This window comes from Musca domestica, unplaced genomic scaffold (genome assembly GCF_030504385.1).
Source record: "Musca domestica strain aabys unplaced genomic scaffold, Musca_domestica.polishedcontigs.V.1.1 4, whole genome shotgun sequence".
NCBI classification, from domain to species: Eukaryota; Metazoa; Arthropoda; class Insecta; order Diptera; family Muscidae; genus Musca; species Musca domestica.
The window spans coordinates 14,925,722-14,938,909 of record NW_026712328.1 but is presented as its reverse complement, the minus strand read 5'-3'; the positions used below and the strand labels follow the sequence as shown (position 1 = coordinate 14,938,909).

Sequence of the window (13,188 nt, the reverse complement as noted above, 5' to 3'; positions counted from 1 at the left end):
TGAACCACACCCCTTCCAAAAGTATAATTTTAGAACCGTTTTTGGCGGACTGGCCAGCAGGGATTGGTTGTCTTTTTTGGTTATCAGACATTAGCCTATTGAAATTTAGATTCCAAAAAATGTCGGAAATAGCATGAAATTTTAGAATATGTTTAGATTTGTTCGAATTGGTCACCTTTGGCACGAATTATGGCCTTGAAACGGCCAATGAAACCGTTAAACACAGCCCAATTGTTGCTCTACAGTATTTTGGCCCATTCCCGGTGAAGCGCTTGCTTGAGGTGATTACACTTTGGTATTTTTTAGTGCCAACCTTGCCTTCTAAAAAATACTCCAGACACAATAGTCCAACGGATTGGTATCCGGAGATTTTGGTGGCCATTGTGCACTGGAAATGAAGACAGGAACCTCATTTGGTAACCATTCTTGGGTGGTGCGTGCTGAGTCCTGTTGGAATGTCCAAGGTCTGCGGCCAAAATGTTTGCGTGCCCAAGGCTTTAATGCACCCTCCAAAATATTTTCGCCATAATATTCGGCATTTATTCTGATGCCACGGCCGATTAATACGAGTGGAGAGCGACCATCGACTGTTATGGCGGCCCACACCATCACCGTAGCAGACGCTTTATTTCTGGTGGCCAACCAAAGGTGCACATTTTCAGCTGACTTCTTCGTCAAGTAACACGATCATTTTGTTTGCTTACAAACTACTGATATATGCTGATATTGTAATATGTTCAGCTTATGAGCCATTTTTCGATCAAGTCTCTTCTTTAACTTTCGAACCATTTCTGTTGATGTTGCTGTTTTCTTCCGTCCACTTCCTTGTCGTCGGGCCACGCTACGAGACACAAAAAATTTGTTCACATTTAAATGCTGGAGTGCTCTAACGATAGCCACTTGTGGTTTTCCAGCCAAATATAAATTCCATCAGGAATAAGTTTTTTTCTGGAAAATTCTCAAAAAAATGCTTTCGTACGCTTGTATGCAACATAATGAGCTGTCACTGGAATAATTTTAATAGTTGTCGGACGAGTGGCTTAGTGACAGCAGTCTGAAGTTGGTTGCAGCTTTTTTATCTTTCCCTATACATAGTCAACAGTTTAGGTAGGGTTCTCCAGATATTTGTGATATAAATCAATTCAAATTAATTAAAAAAAAAAAAAACAAGTAAAAAGGTATTAAATTCTGCTGGACTGACTCCTAATATCCTCCACCATTGGGTAAAGAAAACATTTTTTTTCAAAAGTGTTCCACATTAAACTACAAACTCCAGTTAGATAGGTAGAAGAATCGTTGGAGCCGTTATATGGGGACCATACTAAAACTGGAGCCTATATAGACAATTTTAAACTACAACTATTGTAATCTATAGCGAGTCTTAAATACCAAATTTTACATGATTTCGTGTGTAAATGTGACAAATCTATTAAAAATCTGGTTTAAATCGTCCAAATGCCGAATATCCGATGGGACCGTTATATGTGCGCCATAGGAAAACGTGGACCTAGACATTCACTGTTCTGCCACCGAAGCTAGAGCTCATTACGAGCTAAAAGTACCAATTTTAAGAAAAATCCGCAGAAAAAATGTGGGTAAAACAATCAAAATACCCAATATCCGTTTTTACGTGAGCCTTTGTGTATAACGTTCATTCTTCGTAGCTTGAACCCATTACGAACTATAAATACAAATTTTAAGACAAAGCCATTAAAAAATCTGGCAAAATCAACAACGAAATATGGGGAGGTACCCTCATATGGGGACTATTTCAAAACGTGGAGCTATGTATGCAATATTCCGCCACCGGAGCTAAAAACCATAACCAACTACAAATACCAATTTTTTTTTGACAAATCCGTGGAAAAATGTGGCTAAAATTATCAAAATACCGAATGTCGGGACATGTTCATGTTCAATACCAACCATCCTAGACACAAAGCAAACAATAGTGCCAAATTTTAAAGCTATACGTCAGATAATGTGAGCTGTATCGTGATTTCAACAGACAGATGGACAGACAGACGGACTTCGTTAAATCGACTTAGAATTTTATGCTGGTCATAAAAATATATATATTATGGGGCTTATGAGAAATATTTGTTGTAACAAACGGAATGGCAAATTAATATGTTTACCCTCCTTTCCAAGATGGAAGGTATATAATTAGAGTAGTAAAATTCTAAAAGAAGTTGCACATCGCCGAAAATGAGTTTACTGTTTCAACAATCGTTCGCTTTGATTTGTTTAGTCGAGGTGTATTGACTACAAATCAAATGGTTTCGTAGAATTTTCATTACAGATATGCCCAGGGTTATTATCCCACTGGTGGCCCCATAGAAGTAATATTTAGTTGTGGAAAAGATCACGTATTAAAACTCGCGCCATACCTCAATGTACCTCTATGTACGAATATTCTCTGCGAAACATTTATAGTTTTTCTGCTGAAGATGTTGTTATTTGAAACGCAACTAGCACTGAAACTATGTGAATTATAGTTTCCCCACAACCGAGTTTTTAATGAGGCATTTTATTGGCGAACGATGTTATCTCTGTACAATACAACTGCTCTGCTGTAAATGCTTTCATTGGAAACTCTATAAATCATCTATCAATCACACAATTATTTTCCGAATATATGGCTGCACAAGTATTCAATTTGTATGGTATTGTGTGAAACGTGATATGCGAACAATAGCCCAAACGAAATGCCATACAAAATCAATTAATTACGTGGCAGAGATTTCGATACAACACCATCTCCGTATAATTGCGATATAAATCAATCAACAGTTAAAAAATATTATTCACTGAAATAAATCAGTTTTTAATTAAGTATGATTTTATGATCATGAAGAAATTGTCAAGTGCAGTGTCTGGAAAATTATTAATCTGCAAGAAATCTTTTAGTCGTCATGTGTTAATTACCTCTTACAGAAGCATTAATGCGTAAAATACTGTTTGGGGGATATCGAAATAATTGCAATCGAACTGCATTTAAATTTTAAATACATATTATGCAAATGTCATTGTGTTTACCTTTGCTACTAGTTGGATTCTAACTAGGTCAAAGAAAATATGTAAGAAGTCGGGAATTTCTTATCATAAATATTGTTGTATTTTTTGCCACTTAACACAATTTGTGGGTATATTTCGAAAGAAGAATTTTGGCATTTTAATTTTTATAACCTACAACACAAGGTGGTCAGGGTATTATGTATTTGTGCATTTGTTTGTAACAGGCAAAAGGAAACGAGGTAGACCCATAGTTCCTTTTGATGATCTGCATAGAATCACATTCTGAGTTGATTTATGCATGCCAGTCCGTCTGTCCGTCCGTCCGTCCATGTATTCACAAAATGCAGGTCGCATTTATTATCCGATTGAGATGAAATTTTCCAAACAACATTTGTTTGGCCCAAAGACGAACCCTATTGAAATTGGAGATAATCGGTAAAAATTTAGATATAGCTCCCATAAACATTTTCTCTGGTTTTTCGACCTTTTTCGATAGTTAATAAAAACAATTATTTGAGCTTGAGGTCAAACTTTTTGGTTTTTTAATTATTTATTTTTCTTTTTCCAATATTTCGAAGCTCTTTGAGTTTCATCTTCAGGGTGATCTACAAATTAAATAACAAAACATACAACATATTAACATTATCACAGCACAGGACATAAACATGTAAAAAAACGCTTACTTGCAAATAATTAAAATAATAAACTTAAAACTAGCGTAGTGTGACTACTACCGTCAAGTGTTACTATTGCACTGATAATTATTTGCATATTGCACGATCTCTTTTTGTTAAATGCCTGTAGCAGTAAGCTGTGTTGTCCGTGTCTGCTTTGCTGTTTATTCTCTTTGTTGTTGATAAACTATTGATGTGAAGCATCTCTATCGTTAGTCTCTTGTTGTAGTGATGTTCCGTTTGTAACACTCTCACGTCATCGATCTTGGGTGTATGGTTGTACTGTTTACAGTGTTCGGCTAACGCTGTTTTTTGTATCGAATTATTGTTTCTTAATTTGATGTCTGATTTGTGTGCTGACATCCTAGTTTTTAGTTTGTTTTTTGTTGTGCCAACGTAGTGTTTTCCGCAACTTTCTTCCTTGTTACCACCACATTCAATTTTGTAAACTACATTATGTTTGTCCATTTTTGGTATTTTACTTTTCATGTTTGTGAATAAAGATTTTGTTGTGTTATGTGAGCTATGTGCTATTGTGTATTTATTTTTGTCATATATTTCTGACTTTTCCAATCTTTCTGATATATTCGGTAAATATATCAGGGATTTGTATATCTTCGGCGGGTCTGTTTTCTGCGAATCTCGACTTGAATGTTTATTCTTATAATAATTTTCAATTAGGGATTTGGTTATATGTAATGGGAAGTTATTATTAATTAGAATGTCTTTTATTTTTAATTTGTTTTGGAAATGAAATTGTTCGTCGCTTATTGTTAGTACTCTATTTATTAAGTTTTTCGCTGTATTGATAATTGTTCGTTTTGTGTGTTTAGAGTAGTAATTTATTATTCTACCTGACGCTGTAGGTTTTTGATACCAATTTATATTTATCGTATTATCTGCATTTCTTATTACTAATGTGTCCAAATATGGGATTTTTCCGTCGCATTCTTCTTCCAAAGTAAATTTAATGTTTTTGTTGAAACTATTTAGTACTGTCAGCGTTTCTTGTATTGCATCTTCCCTTATAATTAAAAACAAATCATCCACGTATTTCGTCAGTATCTTTGGTTTTGATTGTAATCTTTGCAAGCTTTCGTTGAGCAGTGATTCCATAACCAAATCTGCAATTATGGGTGATGCTGGAGATCCCATCGGTAGCCCTGCTTTTTGTTTGTATATTTTGTCATCAAACTTGAAGTATCTGTTGTCCTTTATGCAAAATTTTACAATATTCAGAAACATGTCTTTGGTTATGTTTGTATATTGTTCTATTTCTTCCCATCTTTCTTCAATTATATTTAGTCCTAATTCTACTGGAATACTTGGGAACAGTGAGACCACGTCGAATGAAACCATTTTTTCATTATTATTAACTGTCAGGTTCTTTATCTTATCCCTAAATTGCACAGAATCCCTTACGTTGTAAACTGATTTTGTCGTCAAATTATTTAGTATGTTTACTATGTATTTGCACAGTTTTATTGACGGGGAATTTATAGACGAACATATGGGTCTTAATGGATAGCCGTCTTTGTGGATCTTTGGCAAGCCATATATTCTTGGGGCAATCGCAATTTCTGTTTTGAGTCTTTTCTTCTCTATTGTCGAAATTATATTATTTTTGAAAAGTTCTTCAACGATATCATTATTTTTCTTTTGAAGGTTTGACGTAGGGTCCTTATTGATACGTTGATACGTCATCATGTCTGAGAGCAGATTGGACATTCTTTCTTTGTAATCATTTTTGTTCATGGCTACAGTCACGTTTCCTTTGTCTGCATTTAGTATTATTATGTCTTTATTTTGGTTAAGAAATTTTCGGGTTCTTTCCACTGTGCCTATCATGTATTTGTCTCTATTGCTCTCTCTGCTTCTATTCATATGTGTTTCCAGCATATTTGTTAATTTTGTTCTTCCCATTTCTTGTTGTTCTTTGTCATTGTTTGTTTGTATGAGATCTTCCGCGTCCGCAATATATTTGAATAAAGGGAAATGTGTTCTTCTTGTTGGTAAGCAGTGTTTGTCTCCTAAGGAGAGTAACCATTTTATGTCATCTGGGAAAGTTTTGTTCGTTTTGTTGACAAACCAATTATCGTTGTGCTTTATGTTGAGTTCCTTAGTCAGTTCTTCTTGTAGTTTGTTGAATTTATTTTTGTGTATTTCGTCATGTTTTTTCTGCGTTCCTGTTATTATGATATTTTCGTTAAACTGAAATTGTTGTCTTTCTTCGTGTGAAAGATTATCGTTTAACTTGTTTTCTATGTCACTTAAAATTTTGTTATTGTATTTCAATTCTTCGTGTTTTTGTTTTATAACTAAGTTTAATATTTTACCTTCAAAATTTTCTATGTATGATTTTAATGTAGATTGAATGTGGTGATTGTGGTAACTTGCGATAAAAATTCTATGTACATTTTTGATGGAGTTTTTGATGAACTTGGGGATAATTCCCATATTGCGGCAACGAATGAGAAAGGTTATGGACGATTTAATTTTTGTTACCCTAACTTTTACATTCTTGTGTTTGTTTATGTTGTATCGTACTTTGTTGTCAGTTTTTAGTTGTTTGTAGATCATTTTGTTTTTGATTTCGGCGGGCTCTCCGTTTGTTATAAACATTTTCTCTGGTTTTTCGACCTTTTTCGATAGTTAATAAAAACAATTATTTGAGCTTGAGGTCAAACTTTTTGGTTTTTTAATTATTTATTTTTCTTTTTCCAATATTTCGAAGCTCTTTGAGTTTCATCTTCAGGGTGATCTACAAATTAAATAACAAAACATACAACATATTAACATTATCACAGCACAGGACATAAACATGTAAAAAAACGCTTACTTGCAAATAATTAAAATAATAAACTTAAAACTAGCGTAGTGTGACTACTACCGTCAAGTGTTACTATTGCACTGATAATTATTTGCATATTGCACGATCTCTTTTTGTTAAATGCCTGTAGCAGTAAGCTGTGTTGTCCGTGTCTGCTTTGCTGTTTATTCTCTTTGTTGTTGATAAACTATTGATGTGAAGCATCTCTATCGTTAGTCTCTTGTTGTAGTGATGTTCCGTTTGTAACACTCTCACGTCATCGATCTTGGGTGTATGGTTGTACTGTTTACAGTGTTCGGCTAACGCTGTTTTTTGTATCGAATTATTGTTTCTTAATTTGATGTCTGATTTGTGTGCTGACATCCTAGTTTTTAGTTTGTTTTTTGTTGTGCCAACGTAGTGTTTTCCGCAACTTTCTTCCTTGTTACCACCACATTCAATTTTGTAAACTACATTATGTTTGTCCATTTTTGGTATTTTACTTTTCATGTTTGTGAATAAAGATTTTGTTGTGTTATGTGAGCTATGTGCTATTGTGTATTTATTTTTGTCATATATTTCTGACTTTTCCAATCTTTCTGATATATTCGGTAAATATATCAGGGATTTGTATATCTTCGGCGGGTCTGTTTCATAATAACAGGAACGCAGAAAAAACATGACGAAATACACAAAAATAAATTCAACAAACTACAAGAAGAACTGACTAAGGAACTCAACATAAAGCACAACGATAATTGGTTTGTCAACAAAACGAACAAAACTTTCCCAGATGACATAAAATGGTTACTCTCCTTAGGAGACAAACACTGCTTACCAACAAGAAGAACACATTTCCCTTTATTCAAATATATTGCGGACGCGGAAGATCTCATACAAACAAACAATGACAAAGAACAACAAGAAATGGGAAGAACAAAATTAACAAATATGCTGGAAACACATATGAATAGAAGCAGAGAGAGCAATAGAGACAAATACATGATAGGCACAGTGGAAAGAACCCGAAAATTTCTTAACCAAAATAAAGACATAATAATACTAAATGCAGACAAAGGAAACGTGACTGTAGCCATGAACAAAAATGATTACAAAGAAAGAATGTCCAATCTGCTCTCAGACATGATGACGTATCAACGTATCAATAAGGACCCTACGTCAAACCTTCAAAAGAAAAATAATGATATCGTTGAAGAACTTTTCAAAAATAATATAATTTCGACAATAGAGAAGAAAAGACTCAAAACAGAAATTGCGATTGCCCCAAGAATATATGGCTTGCCAAAGATCCACAAAGACGGCTATCCATTAAGACCCATATGTTCGTCTATAAATTCCCCGTCAATAAAACTGTGCAAATACATAGTAAACATACTAAATAATTTGACGACAAAATCAGTTTACAACGTAAGGGATTCTGTGCAATTTAGGGATAAGATAAAGAACCTGACAGTTAATAATAATGAAAAAATGGTTTCATTCGACGTGGTCTCACTGTTCCCAAGTATTCCAGTAGAATTAGGACTAAATATAATTGAAGAAAGATGGGAAGAAATAGAACAATATACAAACATAACCAAAGACATGTTTCTGAATATTGTAAAATTTTGCATAAAGGACAACAGATACTTCAAGTTTGATGACAAAATATACAAACAAAAAGCAGGGCTACCGATGGGATCTCCAGCATCACCCATAATTGCAGATTTGGTTATGGAATCACTGCTCAACGAAAGCTTGCAAAGATTACAATCAAAACCAAAGATACTGACGAAATACGTGGATGATTTGTTTTTAATTATAAGGGAAGATGCAATACAAGAAACGCTGACAGTACTAAATAGTTTCAACAAAAACATTAAATTTACTTTGGAAGAAGAATGCGACGGAAAAATCCCATATTTGGACACATTAGTAATAAGAAATGCAGATAATACGATAAATATAAATTGGTATCAAAAACCTACAGCGTCAGGTAGAATAATAAATTACTACTCTAAACACACAAAACGAACAATTATCAATACAGCGAAAAACTTAATAAATAGAGTACTAACAATAAGCGACGAACAATTTCATTTCCAAAACAAATTAAAAATAAAAGACATTCTAATTAATAATAACTTCCCATTACATATAACCAAATCCCTAATTGAAAATTATTATAAGAATAAACATTCAAGTCGAGATTCGCAGAAAACAGACCCGCCGAAGATATACAAATCCCTGATATATTTACCGAATATATCAGAAAGATTGGAAAAGTCAGAAATATATGACAAAAATAAATACACAATAGCACATAGCTCACATAACACAACAAAATCTTTATTCACAAACATGAAAAGTAAAATACCAAAAATGGACAAACATAATGTAGTTTACAAAATTGAATGTGGTGGTAACAAGGAAGAAAGTTGCGGAAAACACTACGTTGGCACAACAAAAAACAAACTAAAAACTAGGATGTCAGCACACAAATCAGACATCAAATTAAGAAACAATAATTCGATACAAAAAACAGCGTTAGCCGAACACTGTAAACAGTACAACCATACACCCAAGATCGATGACGTGAGAGTGTTACAAACGGAACATCACTACAACAAGAGACTAACGATAGAGATGCTTCACATCAATAGTTTATCAACAACAAAGAGAATAAACAGCAAAGCAGACACGGACAACACAGCTTACTGCTACAGGCATTTAACAAAAAGAGATCGTGCAATATGCAAATAATTATCAGTGCAATAGTAACACTTGACGGTAGTAGTCACACTACGCTAGTTTTAAGTTTATTATTTTAATTATTTGCAAGTAAGCGTTTTTTTACATGTTTATGTCCTGTGCTGTGATAATGTTAATATGTTGTATGTTTTGTTATTTAATTTGTAGATCACCCTGAAGATGAAACTCAAAGAGCTTCGAAATATTGGAAAAAGAAAAATAAATAATTAAAAAACCAAAAAGTTTGACCTCAAGCTCAAATAATTGTTTTTATTAACTATCGAAAAAGGTCGAAAAACCAGAGAAAATGTTTATAACAAACGGAGAGCCCGCCGAAATCAAAAACAAAATGATCTACAAACAACTAAAAACTGACAACAAAGTACGATACAACATAAACAAACACAAGAATGTAAAAGTTAGGGTAACAAAAATTAAATCGTCCATAACCTTTCTCATTCGTTGCCGCAATATGGGAATTATCCCCAAGTTCATCAAAAACTCCATCAAAAATGTACATAGAATTTTTATCGCAAGTTACCACAATCACCACATTCAATCTACATTAAAATCATACATAGAAAATTTTGAAGGTAAAATATTAAACTTAGTTATAAAACAAAAACACGAAGAATTGAAATACAATAACAAAATTTTAAGTGACATAGAAAACAAGTTAAACGATAATCTTTCACACGAAGAAAGACAACAATTTCAGTTTAACGAAAATATCATAATAACAGGAACGCAGAAAAAACATGACGAAATACACAAAAATAAATTCAACAAACTACAAGAAGAACTGACTAAGGAACTCAACATAAAGCACAACGATAATTGGTTTGTCAACAAAACGAACAAAACTTTCCCAGATGACATAAAATGGTTACTCTCCTTAGGAGACAAACACTGCTTACCAACAAGAAGAACACATTTCCCTTTATTCAAATATATTGCGGACGCGGAAGATCTCATACAAACAAACAATGACAAAGAACAACAAGAAATGGGAAGAACAAAATTAACAAATATGCTGGAAACACATATGAATAGAAGCAGAGAGAGCAATAGAGACAAATACATGATAGGCACAGTGGAAAGAACCCGAAAATTTCTTAACCAAAATAAAGACATAATAATACTAAATGCAGACAAAGGAAACGTGACTGTAGCCATGAACAAAAATGATTACAAAGAAAGAATGTCCAATCTGCTCTCAGACATGATGACGTATCAACGTATCAATAAGGACCCTACGTCAAACCTTCAAAAGAAAAATAATGATATCGTTGAAGAACTTTTCAAAAATAATATAATTTCGACAATAGAGAAGAAAAGACTCAAAACAGAAATTGCGATTGCCCCAAGAATATATGGCTTGCCAAAGATCCACAAAGACGGCTATCCATTAAGACCCATATGTTCGTCTATAAATTCCCCGTCAATAAAACTGTGCAAATACATAGTAAACATACTAAATAATTTGACGACAAAATCAGTTTACAACGTAAGGGATTCTGTGCAATTTAGGGATAAGATAAAGAACCTGACAGTTAATAATAATGAAAAAATGGTTTCATTCGACGTGGTCTCACTGTTCCCAAGTATTCCAGTAGAATTAGGACTAAATATAATTGAAGAAAGATGGGAAGAAATAGAACAATATACAAACATAACCAAAGACATGTTTCTGAATATTGTAAAATTTTGCATAAAGGACAACAGATACTTCAAGTTTGATGACAAAATATACAAACAAAAAGCAGGGCTACCGATGGGATCTCCAGCATCACCCATAATTGCAGATTTGGTTATGGAATCACTGCTCAACGAAAGCTTGCAAAGATTACAATCAAAACCAAAGATACTGACGAAATACGTGGATGATTTGTTTTTAATTATAAGGGAAGATGCAATACAAGAAACGCTGACAGTACTAAATAGTTTCAACAAAAACATTAAATTTACTTTGGAAGAAGAATGCGACGGAAAAATCCCATATTTGGACACATTAGTAATAAGAAATGCAGATAATACGATAAATATAAATTGGTATCAAAAACCTACAGCGTCAGGTAGAATAATAAATTACTACTCTAAACACACAAAACGAACAATTATCAATACAGCGAAAAACTTAATAAATAGAGTACTAACAATAAGCGACGAACAATTTCATTTCCAAAACAAATTAAAAATAAAAGACATTCTAATTAATAATAACTTCCCATTACATATAACCAAATCCCTAATTGAAAATTATTATAAGAATAAACATTCAAGTCGAGATTCGCAGAAAACAGACCCGCCGAAGATATACAAATCCCTGATATATTTACCGAATATATCAGAAAGATTGGAAAAGTCAGAAATATATGACAAAAATAAATACACAATAGCACATAGCTCACATAACACAACAAAATCTTTATTCACAAACATGAAAAGTAAAATACCAAAAATGGACAAACATAATGTAGTTTACAAAATTGAATGTGGTGGTAACAAGGAAGAAAGTTGCGGAAAACACTACGTTGGCACAACAAAAAACAAACTAAAAACTAGGATGTCAGCACACAAATCAGACATCAAATTAAGAAACAATAATTCGATACAAAAAACAGCGTTAGCCGAACACTGTAAACAGTACAACCATACACCCAAGATCGATGACGTGAGAGTGTTACAAACGGAACATCACTACAACAAGAGACTAACGATAGAGATGCTTCACATCAATAGTTTATCAACAACAAAGAGAATAAACAGCAAAGCAGACACGGACAACACAGCTTACTGCTACAGGCATTTAACAAAAAGAGATCGTGCAATATGCAAATAATTATCAGTGCAATAGTAACACTTGACGGTAGTAGTCACACTACGCTAGTTTTAAGTTTATTATTTTAATTATTTGCAAGTAAGCGTTTTTTTTACATGTTTATGTCCTGTGCTGTGATAATGTTAATATGTTGTATGTTTTGTTATTTAATTTGTAGATCACCCTGAAGATGAAACTCAAAGAGCTTCGAAATATTGGAAAAAGAAAAATAAATAATTAAAAAACCAAAAAGTTTGACCTCAAGCTCAAATAATTGTTTTTATAGCTCCCATATATATCTTCGTCCGATTAGCTTTTTATTGTGCACCAAACGTGTAATATCAGCCCGAATAGTATGAAACTTTGCACATGCAACCAAATTAGGCCAGAAAATTAGTATACCAAATTTGATCGAAATCGGTTCAGATATAGCTATAGCTCCCATATATATTGTACATCCGATTTGTAATTTTTGTAATATGCACTCTGTAACAACAATATTTGGGGAAATATATCAAATGGAGCTCAGAAATACCTTTGCTAAATTTTATTGAGATCGGTTCAGATTTGGATATAGCTCCCATATATAACTTCATCCGATTTACCTTTTATTGTGCACCAAACGTCTAATATTGTTCCAAATGGGATGGAATTTGGCACTTACGATCGAATTGAGTCTAGAAGGCAGTATGCCAAATTTGGTGAAGATAGGTTCAGATATAGCTATAGCTCCCATATATATTGTTCATTCTATTTGTTGTATTTGTTACCCACAGCCGTAATATGCACTCCGTAACAACGATATTCAGGGAAATATATCAGATACAGCTCAGAAATATATTTGCCAAATTTTATCGAGATCGGTTCAGATTTGGATATAGCTCCCATACATATCTTTATCTGGTTTCAAATTAATTTTGCACCAAATGGGCAATACAAGTCCGAATTTAAAAGATACAAATGCTTCGGCGTATTTAGTCTTTTGAACTTTAAATTATAATTATAATCATAGCGTGTACGATTGAATTCTCCCATAAAAACTTTTAATTGTTATGTGGAGCTCTACTAAATTAGCAAAGTGGTGTAGGGTATCATAAAGTCGGCCCCGCCCGACT

General features: G+C 33.3%; 2 protein-coding genes across 5 annotated transcripts; one reads left to right on the top strand and one right to left on the bottom strand.

Annotated features, from left to right (window-relative positions):
* Positions 1-3,489: 3,489 nt before the first annotated feature.
* LOC131804255 (uncharacterized) lies at positions 3,490-7,147 on the bottom strand. Of its 2 annotated transcripts, none has more exons than XR_009343024.1 (2): positions 3,702-7,147; positions 3,490-3,623 (listed from the first exon to the last, which is right to left on the bottom strand). XR_009343024.1 is itself a non-coding variant. In XM_059126838.1 (2 exons), the coding sequence occupies exon 2, from the start codon at positions 6,312-6,314 to the stop codon at positions 3,780-3,782; it is 2,535 nt and encodes an 844-aa protein (XP_058982821.1). In that variant the 5' UTR covers positions 6,315-6,453; positions 6,532-7,147; the 3' UTR covers positions 3,490-3,779. The 2 variants fall into 2 exon arrangements, 1 of the variants encoding a protein (XP_058982821.1); XM_059126838.1 differs by having other exon boundaries at positions 3,490-6,453; positions 6,532-7,147.
* On the top strand, positions 7,148-12,356 carry LOC131804256 (uncharacterized). 3 transcript variants are annotated; one of them, XM_059126839.1, is made up of 2 exons: positions 7,148-9,342; positions 9,421-12,347. In XM_059126839.1, the coding sequence occupies exon 2, from the start codon at positions 9,560-9,562 to the stop codon at positions 12,092-12,094; it is 2,535 nt and encodes an 844-aa protein (XP_058982822.1). In that variant the 5' UTR covers positions 7,148-9,342; positions 9,421-9,559; the 3' UTR covers positions 12,095-12,347. The 3 variants fall into 2 exon arrangements, with proteins under 3 accessions (XP_058982823.1, XP_058982822.1, XP_058982824.1); XM_059126840.1 differs by having other exon boundaries at positions 7,148-12,172; positions 12,252-12,356.
* Positions 12,357-13,188: the final 832 nt, after the last annotated feature.

Coding starts and splice junctions, on each gene's coding strand:
- LOC131804256 (XM_059126840.1), top strand. CDS start 9,560: ATGTTTATAACAAACGGAGAGCCCGCCGAAATCAAAAACAAAATGATC.
- LOC131804255 (XM_059126838.1), bottom strand. CDS start 6,314: ATGTTTATAACAAACGGAGAGCCCGCCGAAATCAAAAACAAAATGATC.